The 17,795-nt window shown below is 38.8% G+C and overlaps 1 protein-coding gene across 4 annotated transcripts; it reads left to right on the top strand.

Annotated features, from left to right (window-relative positions):
- The first annotated feature begins 466 nt into the window (after window positions 1–466).
- On the top strand, window positions 467–17,069 carry LOC120555671 (up-regulator of cell proliferation-like). Of its 4 annotated transcripts, none has more exons than XM_039794592.1 (6): window positions 467–488; window positions 1,498–1,553; window positions 1,817–1,891; window positions 2,898–2,959; window positions 9,075–9,149; window positions 10,850–17,069. In XM_039794592.1, exons 4-6 carry the CDS (start codon window positions 2,920–2,922, stop codon window positions 15,511–15,513), a joined length of 4,779 nt encoding a protein of 1,592 aa, XP_039650526.1. In that variant the 5' UTR covers window positions 467–488; window positions 1,498–1,553; window positions 1,817–1,891; window positions 2,898–2,919; the 3' UTR covers window positions 15,514–17,069. The 4 variants fall into 4 exon arrangements, with proteins under 4 accessions (XP_039650526.1, XP_039650524.1, XP_039650528.1 ...); XM_039794590.1 differs by lacking the exon at window positions 467–488 and adding an exon at window positions 774–832; XM_039794593.1 differs by lacking the exon at window positions 467–488 and adding an exon at window positions 853–873.
- Window positions 17,070–17,795: the final 726 nt, after the last annotated feature.

The raw sequence follows: 17,795 nt of genomic DNA, 5'->3' as shown, positions 1-17,795 counted from the left end.
TCATCATCACTGTGCTGCTAACATGTGATTCTCTGCAGAGCCTCCCAGGTGTTTCCAGTTATCAGGCTGATTGCAGCTCTGCTCAGGATCAGCCCAACCTGCAGAGAGCAGAGAGAGAGAGATGTTAATCAATCAGTCTGATCAGACTCAACACGTGGAAACACCTGTGTAGGTGAGACATGAGGGTTTTATATATGAAGTTACATAATGAGCTTTCAAGTTAACTTTATCTTTGATTTGTGAAATTACATTCAACATATTTTTAATGTTTATGTTTCACTGTTTATGTTTTGACCAGAAAAGCCAAGTTCAACGACAGTTTGTGTACATGTTTATTATATAAGTGTATTATAGGACAGAAGCTCAGTGACTAAGTTAACCTCCAAAATTGTGTGTGTGTGTGTGTGTGTGTGTGTGTGTGTGTGTGTGTGTGTGTGTGTGTGGCTTTGTTAGCTGCCATGATTGAAGTAAAAGCAAAACCAGCTGAGGTGAGTTGTTATTCATCATCAGTACAAACACACTTTCTTTCTCTTTCTTTTTCTCTTTCTCACACACACACACACACACACACACACACACACAACACACACACACACATACACATACACACACACACACACACAAGCAATTTGTTTGGAAACATTTCAGAGAATTGTACAGCAGCTCCACCCTCTGGCTAAGCAAATGAAGACACATGATTTCTGGGAAACAGACTGTTTATGAAAAGAGAGGCTGGCGCTTCCAGAATCTGCTGTTACTTTCGGTTTCTATGTGCAGTATTATATAAAAACAAAATCTGAGAGCCCCAGAGTCTCCTGCCGTCTGATGTCAGGTACGTTTCAGTCAAACTTTATAACCTGGAACCATGTTACGGTTTGTTTTAATTTGAGCTTTCATCCAAAATATATTGCAATAACTTACCTATAGCTATCAAATGCTTGACACAAAAAATTGCATGCAAGTGTATCTAAGCAATGACAGACTAAGGATACTTTATGTGCAGTTCTTTAAATATCTGATTTGATTGTTTGCAATTATTCTGCAATGAATTACAAAGAAAACAATATTTTTGTTTCTGTGAAAGTAAAGAGATATTTATTTTTTCATCAATGTTTGAAAGCACAGGGGCGTTAAAGGAAAAGTCTGACCATCAACATATTTTTCATACTTTCCCAGTTCCAGTAAAACAAGCTAGTCTTTAGCTTTTGTACTGTGACGTATTTCCAAGTGAAACGACAATTTGAGCGGTGTACAGTTACAAGGCAACAGGGATTTAAATAATATCCTTCATATTTGATTGAAGCAAAAAAAGTCATGTGAGTAATGTGTCATTGTTCGTACAAAAAGACTGTAACCATTTGTGCAATCAAGGTTAACCAAAACTGTATGGTTGAAAAAGCTGGGGGAATTTTTTTGGGTTGTTTCCCAGCCAAATGAAGATAAAGTACAGAAAACTGCTATTCTGGTGTATCAAATGCTTTCGGTTTCTATGTGCAGTATAAAAACCACAGCTGACCCAGAAAGCCCCAGAGTCTCCTGCCGTCTGATGTCAGGTACGTTTCAGTCAAACTTTATAACCTGGAAACATTTTACTGTTTGTTTTAATTTTAGCTTTCATCCAAAATATATTGCAATAACTTACATATAGCTATCAAATGCTTGACACTAACATTGCAAGTATGTGTATCTAACAAATGACAGACTAAGGCTACTTTATGTGCAGTTTTTTAATTACCTTTTGCAACTGTTCTGTAATTAATTACAAAGAATACAATGCTTTTGCTTCTGTGAAAGTAAAGATATTTATTTTTTCAAGATTTGAAAGCACAGGAGAGTTAAAGGAAAAGTCTGACCATCTCTAAACTGAACCCAGAAGGACAACAACATGCAGGTACATTCCCATTTAAACTACATATAAACCAATCATCAAATGAATGGAAGAAATCCAGCACAAATAATATCAAACTGTAATGTAACTCATAAGTGTGGTCAGCTTTCTTCTTGATCTTAAAACCAAAGTGGGCAAATGGTTGTGCTACAAACTTCAGTTACACTTTACTTGAAGGTATCTGCATAATAGTAACATGACACTGTCATGAATGTGTCATAAACATTATAAACAGTCATAAACGTTTATGACGTATTGCTTCTTATAGTAAGTGTCACTGTTTTTGTCATGACAAGTTATGGTTAGGGTTCATGTATCATGACAGTGTCATGTGTTCATGACAGTGTCATGTGTTCATGACAGTGTCATGTCACTCTTATGTAGATACCTTCAAGTAAAGTGTTAGCCAAACTTCTCTAATACAGAATCTATGTTGGTGTGTTTACACCAACATCAACATTTCTGAATTACAGAATCTGACGCTGGTTTTGCTGTTTACTCTGGAGGGTGTTGGTAGTGACATTGTACACACAATAACGCACGCCTGCACACACTAATTTAAACAGATTCAAACACAAATAAATTAAGAAACACACATGCAACACAAACAATTTGACAACATGTACAGTATGTAGCATAAACCTACATTCTGAAAACATAATGAACAGAGCATAATTCCTACGTTACATGTCTAAATCCAAACTGCTTTCTTTTATATACAATTGTGAAACGGAAGTTAGAGCGTCTCTAGCTTTTTTACTGTGACGGATTACGTGAAACGAATAGTTGAGCGGTGTACAATCACAAAACAACAGGGATTTAAAGCATATCCTTCATATCCTAAAAATAATGTAGCACAATACAGAGCTACAGACGATTGTCAGTCACACACCCTCACCTGTTGTTTGATCAGGAAGAGAACAAGGGAGAGATGAAAGGGTGGCAGCACTGTTTATCTGCATGTGTTGTACTGTAATTAATGTTAGCTCTGTGCTGCTAAACATTGCAGATTGATTGATTGGGTAGAGGTCATGTTTGGTTGGATCCCCGGATTGTCCTACCTGATGTCAGGTAAGTTTCAGTGAAACTTTATATACTGGAATCATTTAAATTCTTTTTTTACTTGGTCAGTGTTTTCATCCAAATATATTGCAATTACTTACCTGTAGTTAATCAAGTGCTTTACACTGAAATTGCATAAAACCATATCTAATCAATGACACACTGAGCATACTTCATGTTTAGTGTTTTGACTGATCTGATGTGATTGTGATTGTTTGTGTCATATATGCAGAGGTGTCAAGTAACGAAGTACAAATACTTCATTACCTTACATAAGTAGAAATTTTGGGTATCTATACTTTACTGGAGTAATTATTTTACAGCAGACTTTTTACTTCTACTCCTTACATTTTCACACAATTATAATAATAATAATAATAATAATAATAATAATAATCAGAATTTATATAGCGCTTTTCATGGACTCATTCGCTTTACATGGGAGGTATATCACAAAAACAGAACAAAACAAAACAAACAAAACACAACAAGATTCAGACACAGATGAAAAGGGAGGGGGTCGTGGGGCTAGGGATAGGCAGAGGTGAAGAGATGGGTCTTGAGGTGGGGCTGGAAGATAGTGAGGGACTCAGAGGTGCGGATCTCTTGGGGGAGGGAGTTCCAGAGCCTGGGAGCTGCTCTGGAGAAGGCTCTGTCCCCAAAACTGCGGAGTTTGGACTTTTGGATGGAGAGGAGACCGGCTGAGGTAGATCTGAGGGACCGTGAGGGTTGGTAGGGGGAGAGGAGGTCAGTGAGGTATGAGGGGGCCAGATGGTGGAGGGCTTTGTAGGTGAGGACCAGGATTTTGTAGGTGATCCGGTGGGAGATGGGAAGCCAGTGGAGTTGTTTAAGGACTGGAGTGATGTGGTGCCAGGATTTGGAGCGGGTGATAAGGCGGGCGGCTGAGTTCTGGACCAGTTGGAGTCGGTTGATGTTGGTAGAGCTGATGCCGAGGAGAAGTGAGTTGCAGTAGTCCAGTCGGGAGGAGATGAAGGCGTGAATGAGTCTTTCAGCAGCGGGGGGTGTGAGAGAGGGTCTGATTTGGCGACGTTGCGGAGGTGAAAGGAGCTTTTAATGACTTGACGGATGAGAGGCTCAAGGGAGAGGGTGGAATCAAAGATAACACCAAGGTTGCGGGCCTGGGAAGATGGGGAGACAATGGTGCCGTCAATGGTGAGTGTGGGGTTATTGGTTTTACTGAGTGTGTATTTGGAGCCGATGAGGAGGAATTCTGTTTTGTTGCTGTTGAGTTTGAGGAAGTTGTGTTGCATCCAGGTTTTAATAGCTGACAGACAGGAGTGGATGTGGGAGAGGGGAGGATTGTGGGGGGATTTGGTGCTGAGGTAGATCTGGGTGTCATCAGCATAGCAGTGGAAGTCCAGGTTGAAGTGGCGGAGTATCTGACCAAGAGGGAGGATGTAGATGATGAAGAGGAGGGGGCCGAGTACGGAGCCTTAATTATCTGTACTTTCTACTCCTTACAATACAATAGCCTTGTTACTCCTGTAGGATACCAGTAGGGTACAGATTTGATCATTGGCAAATGATCAAATATGTTTTATCAATATTAATAAAGTTATGAATATGGTTATTAATAACTTTATCAAAACGACAAACAATCAAAACGGGGCACCACCCTGCAAGTCAGGGACCAATAATCAAACTGTGGAACAGTCTCATTTCTGTAAAAATCCTTTAAAAGGAATTAAAGGAAGGGGTGATTTCGAGCGCGACCCGTTCGACCAGCAATTATCACAACAAATACACCAATAATCACCAGCAACTGCTAATTAAGTATAATCGAATTTATTAACGTCACAATTATCAGTAGCCAATCAATAATCCTTCAATAATAAAACGTATATATATTTTACAATATCACAACCAAACAAAGCAAAAACAAAAGCAGCATGTCTTGTGGACACGTCTGTGTCTGTGTGTGTGTGCGTGTGTGTGTGTGTGTATGTGTGTGTAAGAGAGAGTGAGTGAAAGAGGAGGGGCGGTGTCGAAGTGTAGTTCTAATACAAAAACAACTCCAAAAATGGCTACTCCTGTGAGCTGCACAAAACCATTTAGCCTCAAGAGGGCGGTAGTGGTGCTGGGTGCACGGAGAGGCGCTGAAGAAGACGAGGTGGGGTTGCTAGGCAACGCGCACGTTTATACCATATGCTAGATCACCTATTATCTCTATACAAACTCCACGTGGTTAAGTTAGCAGCGTTAGCTCGGGAGCTACGTGGCTAGCTTATATGTCCGTGTGTGTGTTAGTAAAAGGAACAGAATAAAGGAGGAAAAGAAAAGAAACACTCTGATGTTATCGATAACGGCCAGCTCAGTGGCTAACAGCTGATTTCCGCGATTGTCTCGCAGACAGTAACTAAACTCCGTCAAAGGAGTGGTTTGGCAGGTAGCGCTTACGGTTTTAACCCAGCTACTTAACACAACAAAATCAAATAGTATAGTGATCAATTTATACATTCACAGAAACATTAATAACCAGATATGGCCAATACATGATTTCAATCACAGATCACCTTAATGGCACAAGCGGTAGCGAACCCTTTGCTCATTAATAAACAAACCAAAACGCACTAGTTCTAACTCTGCCCAGAACTGTGTAAAGCCTTACGGTGTGCGTTGTTTGTTAATCTCCCGCCAGAGTTTAACAATCCGTTTCGTCCAGAGCAGGGGATGAGACGTGATCCAGATCGACAAGCAAGAAACAGAACGCAGTCCTTTTCTTGAATCCAGGCTGATTAAACCCGCTGCAGATGAGGGAATACTCTGTCAGTATTTCCTCGGATCCCCTTTGTATATCAGACAGATATAAAATTGTCCCAGCTCCAACTCGACCAGCGAGGTGATACTGGCTAGCTAGCCCGGACTAGTGTGCCTCCTGTAGTAACCTGGGTCACCGTCGAAAAAGCGACGATCTTGGGGTTAACAGGCTATTTATAGTTTGAGACCCCATGCTGTGTTTATGGTCCCGCTGAACCAATAGGAAGACTCAAAACTCTTGAAAGTTTGAAGACTACAATCTTGTAGTTCTTTGACTTCCTGCCAGCTGTGAGGCTTGTCCCTTCTGGCTGGGACTTTCGCATAGAGGTGTAAATTAACCAGGCTTTGGGTTTTACATACAGGCCATGATTCCTTTGTCTCTCTGGTCAGCTCAATCTGAGGCCTTTTTGTTAAATCAGGTTTAACCAGCTTCTTGGTCCCCAACACTCCTATTTCAGTTCGGTTTGTTTTCATTGTCATTGTTCAAAAACACACACACACACACACAAAAAAAACTAACTATCCAGATAAATTGCACCACCCGGAGAGAGTGAATTTGGTTGTGGTTGGATGACAAGTATAAACATATACCATTCCAACACCCTATTGGTTTGTATGCGATCCATCGCACCTGCACAGACCTTAACGACCGTTATCTACCGGACCGAATAGCAACGCAGATTTCTGTGCCTTATTTAGGTGCCACTTAAATGTCTGCGCTTCTCTCTGATGCTCCGAAAACGGACGTTAGAGGGAACTGAAACATCGCCGCACGGGACACTAGTTAACTACGGTGGCCGGGAAGTGCAATGCAACATTACAAAGAATGAAACTTTTACAAAGCTTGAGACAAATTTACATTTTGGAAAACAAATTTACATTTTGGAAAACAAATTTACATTTTGGAAAACAAATTTACATTTTGGAAAACAAATTTACATTTTATAAAACAAATTTACATTTTAGAAAACAAATTTACATTTTGGAAAACAAATTTACATTTTAGAAAACAAATTAACAAGATGCAAAACACTTTTACCAGTCCTGAAACAAATTTACAAATGACAGATTCTTCACGGAAAGGGAATGTACCACATACCGGAAGTGATGAGGTGTTGTATACATGTCGCCTTGACTACGGCAGTTATGGATCGAATGCGTCAATAGAGCCGCCATCTTGGAACAGGGGAGGCACTCCCTTATATACTGTCTATGGGCCGTCTTTAATGCATCGCGTCAGGTAGGCACACAGGTCTAACGGAAATAAAATCACTATAAATCGTCAAAATCTCATGCGATGTTGTAGTTCTTTTAAACAAAAAGACAAAGAGACTAATTAAGGTGTTAATACAAAGAATATTTATTATAATCAGTTCACAGATATGAGTACAAACGGAAACTTCACCCTTCTGAACTAAGAGGTTCTGCTTCAAAGTGAAGTTTAAACAGACTGAAATGTCCAGGCTCACTCCCCCACTAATGATTAATTTATTTCTGCATGTAGTTATTCATTTAACGAGACTTAAAGTCATGTTTCGTCATCCACAGTCCGAGTCCCGCCAGACTCCCTTTAGGAAACTTGTGATTTAAACTTCAGCAGGTTGTGACAGTCCGCTCAGTCCTGGATCTGATTCTCCCGGGCTTCCCTTCCCTCCAGCGGGCCCAGCAATACGGCCTGGGTCTCCAGCTGCGTGGTGTCGTTTTGGCTCCCAGGAATGGGCAGTGAGCTCCAGGTCCTGCAGCTGCAGACGGACTCAGCTGCACCCCCGCTGTAGCCTCGATCCGGCCGCGGCTGTCAATACGTTCCCTGTTTCTGTCAGGTCCGCGTCCTTTAAAAACTCAAAACACCGACCACACGTAATGTCACCATAAACTTCATTCGCGCCATATACTCACAACAACACAAATTTACTGCGCTCACCAGCAACACCTCATCACTTCCGGTATGTGGTACATTCCCTTTCCGTGAAGAATCTGTCATTTGTAAATTTGTTTCGGGACTTGTAAAAGTGTTTTGCATCTTGTTAATTTGTTTTCTAAAATGTAAATTTGTTTTCTAAAATGTAAATTTGTTTTCTAAAATGTAATTTTGTTTTCCGAAATGTAAATTTGTTTTCTAAAATGTTATTTTGTTTTCCAAAATGTAAATTTGTTTTCTAAAATGTTATTTTGTTTTCCAAAATGTTAATTTGTTTTCTAAAATGTAAATTTGTTTTCCAAAATGTAAATTTGTCTTGAGCTTTGTAAAAGTGTTTAATTCTTTGTAATGTTGCATTGCACTTCCCGGCCACCGTAGTTAATACTGCACTCGACAGCAGGTAACGTTAGCCTAAAGTTAGCTAGTTAACACTACACTTGACAGCAGGTAACGTTAGCCTAAAGTTAGCTAGTTAACACTGCGCTCAACAGCAGGTAACATTAGCCTAAAGTTAGCTAGTTAACACTACACTTGACAGCAGGTAACGTTAGCCTAAAGTTAGCTAGTTAACACTGCACTCGACAGCAGGTAACGTTAGCCTAAAGTTAGCTAGTTAACACTACACTTGACAGCAGGTAACGTTAGCCTAAAGTTAGCTAGTTAACACAACACTCAACAGCAGGTAACGTTAGCCTACCGTTAGCTAGCAGCTGGAGTAAACATGGTTAAAATGCTGACAGCTAAAAGGTGTAAAAGTGTCTGTATTTCACTGGAGAGGCTTCTAACACCAGACTGTAGATGAAGTTGTCTGAACACAGACTTAGCCTGAAATAAGTTATTGTTATTACATTTTTAATAAATCATTTAATTTGGACCCTGTGGCCTTAGCAATACACAAGCCGTTCTTTAATGTCGCCTTTTTTTTTATTTAGATAAACTTTTAATTGTTTTATATTTTTGAACATACAAAACAAATACAATTGAACAAGGTGCTCCATTTATTTATAGAGAGAGAGAGAGAGAGAGAGAGAGAGAGAGAGAGGTGTCACCTTTTTCAGCCCTTCTGAGTTTGCAGGTATGATTTTAATATAACAGTCATTATTGCCTTTAGACCCTAGTATATGTACTTCTACTTGAGTAATGAATGTGAATACTTTTGACACCTCTTCATATATGGTATTCTAATGCACTTGCGCATATACTGTGTGTTATACGGTAATGCAGAAAACGTGACCTCCATGGTTCTCGTGAATGTAGATGTACATATGTTGAAGTGTATTAGCTGACGGTAATTTATTAAAGAACAGCTAAAGCTAAGATAAACCTCCACCACAATTATTTACAGTTTGTAACTGATCAGCAAGAAATTATGAAGAATAGCTTACAATGTTTTGTGTAAAACTAAAATATATTTATTGTTATCTTTAGGTGCAAAGGCCCAGGGGAGTAAAGAGAAAAGTCTGACCATGTCTACGCAGAACACAGACAGACAACATCCTGCAGGTACAACCCCACTTAGAATACAAAATATATTTTTAGAGGGGGAGCGATTGATGCATGTAGTAATTCATTTTCAATGAGTGGGAAGCCGCAGGTAGGTGGAGCTATTTTCTCAACAGTTATAAGGAAATAATCAGTAGGGCTTTCACATGGCAGAGCATTGGCGCAAGACTGTATGTATCAAGTAACGTTTTGTATAGTTTTGACTTAAATTAGGCTATAAAGTTAAGACTATGGTAATTAAGCTCACTTTAGATATCAACAATAACAGTCTTAGGTTTAGGATTGACCTTTCTTTTTATTAATAAACCTGTGATTAGGGATATTTGATATCATAGTCAACTTATGTCATTCAGTTGTACTGGCAGGGATACAGTAGTGTACAGACGCCATGGTTACCACGCATACACTGTAGCATTTGGCCTTTACTCGCATAGCTTTTATGGGTGTCTTTTTACAAATTTACACGAGTAGTGCATTTAGACCCTGCAGATCCAAGCTGACATGCAGACAAAGTGTCGCTTACCGTCTAAAAATACCTTATCCAGTAATGCGCCAAGAAACAAAGTAATGCACCAAAAAAGGCAATGAAAAAGAGGAATGCAAGCTAGCAGACATGGATGTAAAACAATGCAGTTTTTAAATATTGATAAACTTTGGCTGTGCTGATGTTATATGAAGAAAGAAATGCCTTCAACACGTGTCAGACCTCAAGGATACACACAATGCTTACAGAGAGTAACACTGAACGGAAACATGAATCCAAACACACATTTACATTGGGCACCTTCAACATGCATCCTTTCATAAGTCATAGTTAGAAATAGTTTATTTTATCTAGGGATCAATGATTGAAAATGTATAGCCACTACTAAAATACTAATTGCGTAACAGTCTAAATTTTTTTTTTTTACATGTACTAATAGGAGTATTTCAATAATGTGGTAAATGCACTCATGATGAAATGGATACCACCCTCATGTGAGTTCAATGGCCCTCACTTACGAATGAATGTACGACAGAAAACAAGCGTAAAACCGGCATACGGTAATTTCTACGCAAAGCTCGGCATTTATCAATATGGACGTGAATGGAGGCTACGATCAAATCTCACGTCAAGTTTAAACTTGTGTACGCAAGTTTTCGATTCACTGTATCTCGTACATCGTGAATTGTAGGGGCAAGGCCTCAAAACTGAGAATATATTGGGGCGTGATATTTAAATAGGATTGTTTACAGCCGCTGCATTTTTCAATGCACGACCATTCTTACGCTCTGATTGGTGTGATACAAACATTTCATGAATAACACATGAAGCCTGACGTAAGATGATTTGTGCGCTCATATCTGCACTGGTTTCTACGTCAGGTTGATAAATGAGGGCCATTGTGTATCGACTTTTAGCCAGCAGGCAGTTAGCTTAGCATGCAGACTGGGAGCAGGGGCAAACAGCAAGATTGCCTTTGTCCAAAATCCAAAAACATCTGCTTATCAAAACCTCCAACGCTCACAAACCTGTACACAAACACAAAACGTAAAAAAAGCTGATTTTTGATGCAGAGGGAGTTACAAAGTCACTCCTCCCAGGTGTTATTCTCAAAGAAACAGCATGTACCTGTAACTCACACAAGCAAACATAAACACACAATACAATATGGGCTACTTCGTTAATTTCTAAAAGTGATCTTCTTTCTCTTTGACAGTCCTACTCAACTTCCTCTCCAAAGTTGGACTGGAGAAATTTTATCCTAACAAACTCACTCTTCGGTCTCTCTTGAAGATCAACAAAAACAGCATACATGAAGAAGCTGTCTCATCTGTGAAGGACATCCCATGGGGTTTTCTTAGAAAACTATTTAAACTCAATTCTGAATGCAGGAGCTGTACACAGTTATCAGACAATGATGATGATGATGATTATGACCCTTACACTGCTGATGACCCTGCAGAGGATAATAAGGTCAACCCTCTCGACCTCATAGTAGCACTCTTCCTTTGTGCAGACAGCTTCTTGCAACAGGAAATGGCCCTCAAGATGTCAATGTGCCAGTTTTCTGTCCCACTGCTGTTGCCCCATGGCAATAACAGTCAGAGTACCCTGATGCTTTGGGCTCTGAGGGACATCGTCAAAGAGTGGCGTCCACATCATTTGTCTGAATCAAGAGGGTTTGTCGAAAACAACATTATCCAAGCAGATATTCCATTCTACTCCTTTGTGAGGCTGAAAAACTGCAGTTTATCCAAGTCCCAGTGTTTGAATCATATTCTCAGCTTTGGTCAGTACAACAACAATATGTTCATACACGGAGATATGAAAGGAATAGCACATGAAAGAAAAATTGCCAATGGTTTAGTAGAGGTTTGCTGGTACCTTCCCAGTGGTACTGAAAATCTTGACATATTTCCAAAACCAGTTGCATTCGCTAATTTGCGAGGAGACATTTATGAGTCACTCGCACAGTTCACGTTTCTTTTTCAAGTGTCAACTGCTACATTTGTATTCCTTGACAAAGTTGAAGAAGAGGAGCACAACGTTCTGACTTCTCTTCAAGATGTCAAATCCAAACTGTTCTTCGTTGTTAACCGCAAGGAGGGGAATGTTACAGAGGATATGGTGTCTGTCGAGAGAACACAGAAAGAATTGGACTTACCAAAGACCAGAATAAAAATCAAAGATCCAAGGGTAAACGTTGCAACGTTTTCAGATAAATTGTGTACAGCCATCAAGAAATCACTGACAGATGTAACAACCACAATGACAATTGAAAATATGCTTGAGAGAGCTGTTGAACTTGGTCTGTCTGTGGATGAACGCACAAGTGACGACGAAAAGAAAGCAGCTCAGGAGATTGTGAAAGGAATTGGTGTGCAGCGTATACCAGACTACAAGAACCAACAACTTCCTTTGCAAGGTGTTAACTGGAAAAGGTTATCACAGTTAGAAATGGAGGAATGTAGGTTACAAGAACCTGGTGATCTAGAACCAGAAGAATATAAATCTCAGCTACAGGGAGAAAAACAACAGATTAAGAAGGAGCTTGGCAAACACAAACTATCACATGCTATGAAGAGTTTTATTGACCACTTATCTACAGCTGACAAAGACAAAAGAGATTTTTTCGTAAAGTGGGTAAAACTTCAGCTTAATGCACATTTGCAGACTGCCATTCAACTACCTTTACTGCGTCACAAGTTGACAGAGCAGAGCAACAAAGAGGAGAAAAACGTGAAAGAGATTGCACAGCTGGATCAGGCTTTGCTAGATAGCTCTTTAGGAATAGAGCATTACATGAGAGAGATGGGGCTGATCTATGAGGTTTCCTTGCAGTCACAAGACACTGCTGATAAAATGTCTCATCTCCCTGGTTTGGCTGCTGAAATGCTGTTGGATGGATATCCTTTAGAGCTCTTAGATGGAGATGCTTCTAACATCCCAGAGAGATGGGTGACGGATGTGCTAATGGAGCTTCACAGGAAGGTTGGAGAGAAGAGCAGATTGTTGGTACTGACGGTGTTGGGTGTTCAAAGTAGTGGGAAGTCAACACTCCTCAACACCATGTTTGGTGTGCAGTTTCCTGTCAGCAGTGGCAGATGCACAAGAGGAGCTTATATGCTCTTCCTCAGAGTAAGTGAGGATATGCAATGCCAGCTGAACTGTAACTTTATAGTTCTCATTGACACAGAGGGTCTTAAATCTCCTCATTTGGCGCAACTAGAGGACAGTTATGGGCATGACAACCAGCTGGCAACCTTTGTCATTGGCTTAAGTGATGTCACAATTATCAATGTCTCAATGGAGAACTCCACAGAAATGAAAGATGTCCTGCAAATTGCAACACATGCTTTCTTGAGAATGAAGGAAATTGGTAAAAAGCCAGTTTGTCATTTTGTGCACCAGAATGTTGGTGGAGTCTCAGCTCACGCAAAGACCAAGGCCGACAGAAAACTTTTCTTGGACCAGCTCAATGAAATGACCCAAATTGCAGCCGAAATGGAAAAGCAGCCTGCTATAAAAGCTTTCACAGATGTGCTGGACTATGACATGGAAAAAAACAATTGGAACATCCCAGGGCTCTGGCAAGGGACCCCACCGATGGCACCAGTAAACACAGGTTACAGTGAAGCTGTAGCAGATTTAAAGAAAAATCTTTTGAAGACAGTAAAAAGAGACAAACGCTATGAAGTCCCACAGATTCCAGAGTTTCTAGAATGGATGAGAAGTCTCTGGAAAGCAGTAAAATATGAGAACTTCATATTCAGTTTCAGAAACACTATTGCGGCTCATGCGTACGACAATGTCTGCAAAGAGTTCAATCAATGGGAATGGGAGTTTAGAAAAGAGATTCTCTCCTGGCAGACATCAGCAGAGTGGGATATATCATATGGTGACAACAAATCTGATCTCAGTCATTTGTATGAATTAGTTCAATCAAAAAAATTACAGGTGGAAGAAAAAATAGCAGACCAAGACAAACTAATGAAGCAGAAACTGCAGGAATACTACAAAAGGAAAGACAGACACGTGAATCTGATAGAGAAATTCAAAACTGATTTTTTCAACAGTATCAGTAGTCTTGCAAATGAAATCCGACAATCAGTAGACAATAAATTGGATTGTGCACTCAAGCTAAGAAAAAGTTTAAAAGAGGTCCAGGACATTCAAAGAAACAACAGAGGAATGATTGAAGAACAAGTTATGAACCTCTTGAGAGACTGCAAACACCAAACACTGACTGACAAAGAACTGGAAGATGAGTTTGAAAAGATGTGGGCTGAAGTCACTGTAAATGTGTCCGGTCTGAAAGAACAAAACATAGAAGCAAGCATCTTAAAACAGTTGAGAAAACAATTCTTAAATCATAATGTCAATGAGGAATTACAGAACATTGGAGACCTAGAAGACATTGTGAAGGATCCATTTAAGGCAAAAAAGAAACACTTGAAAACAAACCTGCCCTTGATAAAAAATAAGGACACAAAAAGAGAGTTGCAGAGCTTTGTAGACAGTGTTATTGAGTCTTGCACACGGTTTGTCCATGATGCTGCAAAAACAGACACAGATTACAATGATTCTTTTACAAGGGAGCTTCTGGAAAAAGTGGATGAATCGCTGAAACAATACTCCAAGGATTACAAGCCCAAGTTTGAGTTTGACCTGAAACTTTACATGTGTGGCATTGCCTCAAGAGAGTTCCTTCACATGCACAGAAAATTCTTGTCAAATAGGGATCCAAAACGCCAGCTGGAGAAGTACAAGCCTCAGTACTTGTCAGATTTTATCGATTTATACAAACAGAGAGATGATTGCCAACGAAAAGCAAAGGATTTTGTCAGATGTTGTATCAAACCTGCTGTTGAAGAGTACATCAGTAGATCTCTGGGAATACAGATTTTGGATCAGATTTTGACAAGTTGCCATTCAGCAGAGTACAGTTCACGCTCCTTTTTCCAGTACAACATTCAGAAAGAGTTGCTGCAAAAGGAAGACTTTGAGAGTTTTGTCAAGTACATTTGTACGTATGAGATATATGTTAAGGATTGGATATTTCAGCACGTTCTGCGAAACATGTCAATAGACAAAACTTTGTGCAAACTTAAGAATAACAATCTGCAGGTCATAGTTCACAAAATAACAGAAGCAAGAGAACGAGCATCAAAAGGAGAGGATGGTGTTCTGCTTCCAGATAACCAGGAAAGCATCACAAAGCTCATCGACAAAATGCGCAAATATTTGATCAAAGACATCTCCATTTCTGTGGAGGCTGAAAGAAGCACTTTGTTTCAAATCCAAAGCACATGTCATCCATTTACAAAGAGCCTCATTAAATCATTGGGTGAATTAAAGGAACAGCTGCAGGAGGAATTCTCAAACTCTGACGACATCACTGAGACTCTGAACAAACTTCCAATCAAACCACAAGATGAGCTTTTCAAGCGGATGTTTGGCTGTGGACAACAATGTCCATTTTGTAAAGTTCCTTGTGAGGCTGGAGGCAAAGACCACAAGAAACATCATGCAGCTGTTCATCGGCCACAAGGTCTTGGTACATACAGGGTTGTGGCCACTGAGAAGCTGGTTCCAACACTGTGTACAACAGATGTGCACAGTAAACGTAAATTCAAAAACGCAGAAACTAAATGGGTGTACCATCCTTATAAGGAGTACACAAAGTACTATCCAGACTGGCACATTCCTCCTGACTCCACCATTGAGGCATCGGACTACTGGAAGTATGTCCTGGTTCAATACAATGAAAGATTTGCTCAGGCATACAAAGCCAAACCAGCTGATGTTCCAGAGGCCTGGAGGAGCATCACAAAGGAACAAGCACTGAAGGGATTAAAAGATGCATTCAACATTAAGTGAACAACGTACAATCCTGAAAATATCTTTTAAACAAACCAACATTTAAACATTTATTAAATGTCCAGAGAATTCCAAAAGGAAAAGGGAACTGAAGTAGGGCATTAAGAAGAGCAATCAGTCAAATAAAAGACTACAATTTTATCTTTACTTAGAAAAGTAAAGATTTTTTAGTATAATTCAGTGTAATTAAAACAACTTTTTTGAAATGTTTTTGTTTCCATTTTCAAGATGCTATGTGTATAATGACCAGTGTGCACAAAAGTGAAAATGATGTACATAAGAAAACGTCTGACAAAAAATATATGGCTATGCACAGTAAAACTGGTGTGCACAATAATGTCAATAATAGAGGATTTAGATGTTTTGTTATAGAGCATGGTTCATTCATTGTGACTTTGAGTTGACTTTCTAAAAACCATGTTTGCAAAGAAAAACAAAACAGAATTAGTAAATAACAAATATTAAAAATGAGTTTTGATGCAGACTTGCTTTTTTACTTTACTTTCATATTACCACTTTTTCTTGTTTTATTCTTTTTTTAAATGATATGTTTAATAAACTAACAGTGACTTGTGTGCACATCATAATGATGTGTAGGCCTAAGTACAAATACCATGTGATGAGATTGTTTTACTTACTTTTATTATTATAATTTACTCAACTATTTACATTTTTATAGTTTTATTCTCAACATTTGTTGCTAAATGTAACAAGAAACATTTTTATGTTTGCTTGAAGAATACAAAAAATAGCATGTAAAAGCTGATCTGACATGCTCTTATGGTTTTCTATTATCCTTTTTTGTTGTGTTTTTAATTTAGTTTTATTATGATTACAGCTCTATCTGTAATAACTACTGCTAAAGATGCTGATGTTGTAGATGATGATGTTGAACTACCAAAGCCATGTGAAACAGATGTTTTCTAACATGTTATCTTTGGTATTATTTTACTTCTAATATGTAGATACAAAACAGTTGTATCTTTTGATATTTATTTGATAAGTCAGTGAATGAGAAATATTGAAACACAAATCACTTTTTCCTGACCTGCTTTGTTTTTACCTTTTACAAATTTACCATTTTTTTCTTGTTTTATTGCTTATAAAAAGATGTTAAACAAACTTACATGATGACTAGCGTGCACAGAAATGATGATGTAGGCCTGAGTACAATGACCATGTGATGAGATGTTTCACTTACTATGTTACTACTTTTTATTACTTATTCCACTATTTACATTTTTACAATTTTATTCAAGATTCTTGCTAAATGTAATCTGAAAAGTAATTGATGTGTGCTTGGAGAGTACAAAAAACAGCATTAGTTGAAATATATACATGTTGATGCCAGTGATTCATGTGCAAATACTGTGGCATCTTTTCAAATGTTGTTAATGATTAACTTGTTACCAGATGATGATGTGTTGTTGAACAAGTAACAAAGAAGTTAAAAAGCTGGAAATGCTTTGTGATCTCTAACTCAAATGTGCTTTTATTGTTTATGATTATTCATTTTTGTTTTGGGCTAAAGATGACTTTGTTGATGATGTTGAACTATAAAAGTCATGTAAAATAAATCTTCTCTAATATATCATTATTCTTTCATATTTTTTTAATTTCACTTCTATATTTTAGGTATAAGTAAAGCAGTTACATGTTTTGATGTGTATTTGATAAGTTAGTGAATAAGAAATATATATGTTGGTGAAACGGAGGGACCGCCCACAATTTAACTGGTTGAGGCGGCAGATATGGACTTGACTTCCGGTCAAAGAATCAGGCTCCAGAGGAAGTATATCTGGTTAACAGAGCTTTATTTTGAGTTGCAGTTGTTTGTGTTGGTGTTTGCGGTCTACAAGAAACAACGATAAATACAATAAGAATATAAATTTATGTTGCAGTATAATGATGCCAATGATAAGGGAGCTATACGGTGGCCCTGAAGTGCAAATCACAACTGCACTAAGAAAAACACTTCAACAAATCATAAAACACAACGGCAAATATAAAAACACTTCAACAAATCATGAAACACAATGGCATTAACGTCTACCAGAAAAGGTAAGGCCTATCTAGCAGAGGACGGACCTTCCTGGAATGTCTGTCTTTTAACAGGAAGGAGAGGTGAAAAAACACGGAAAAGCACCTCACTGTCTATGCTTTTAACAGACGGACTAGCAGTTTCTCATTTCAAAACACTGGACAAAATGGATTTGGAACTGTGAACAGTGCGGTTAAATTTTTTTTGTTGAGATGGAGAAGGTGAATCAGCATCAGTCTGC

The sequence above is a fragment of the Perca fluviatilis genome, chromosome 3 (assembly GCF_010015445.1).
Source record: "Perca fluviatilis chromosome 3, GENO_Pfluv_1.0, whole genome shotgun sequence".
Classification (NCBI taxonomy): Eukaryota; Metazoa; Chordata; class Actinopteri; order Perciformes; family Percidae; genus Perca; species Perca fluviatilis.
This window is presented reverse-complemented; position numbering and strand designations above follow the sequence as displayed.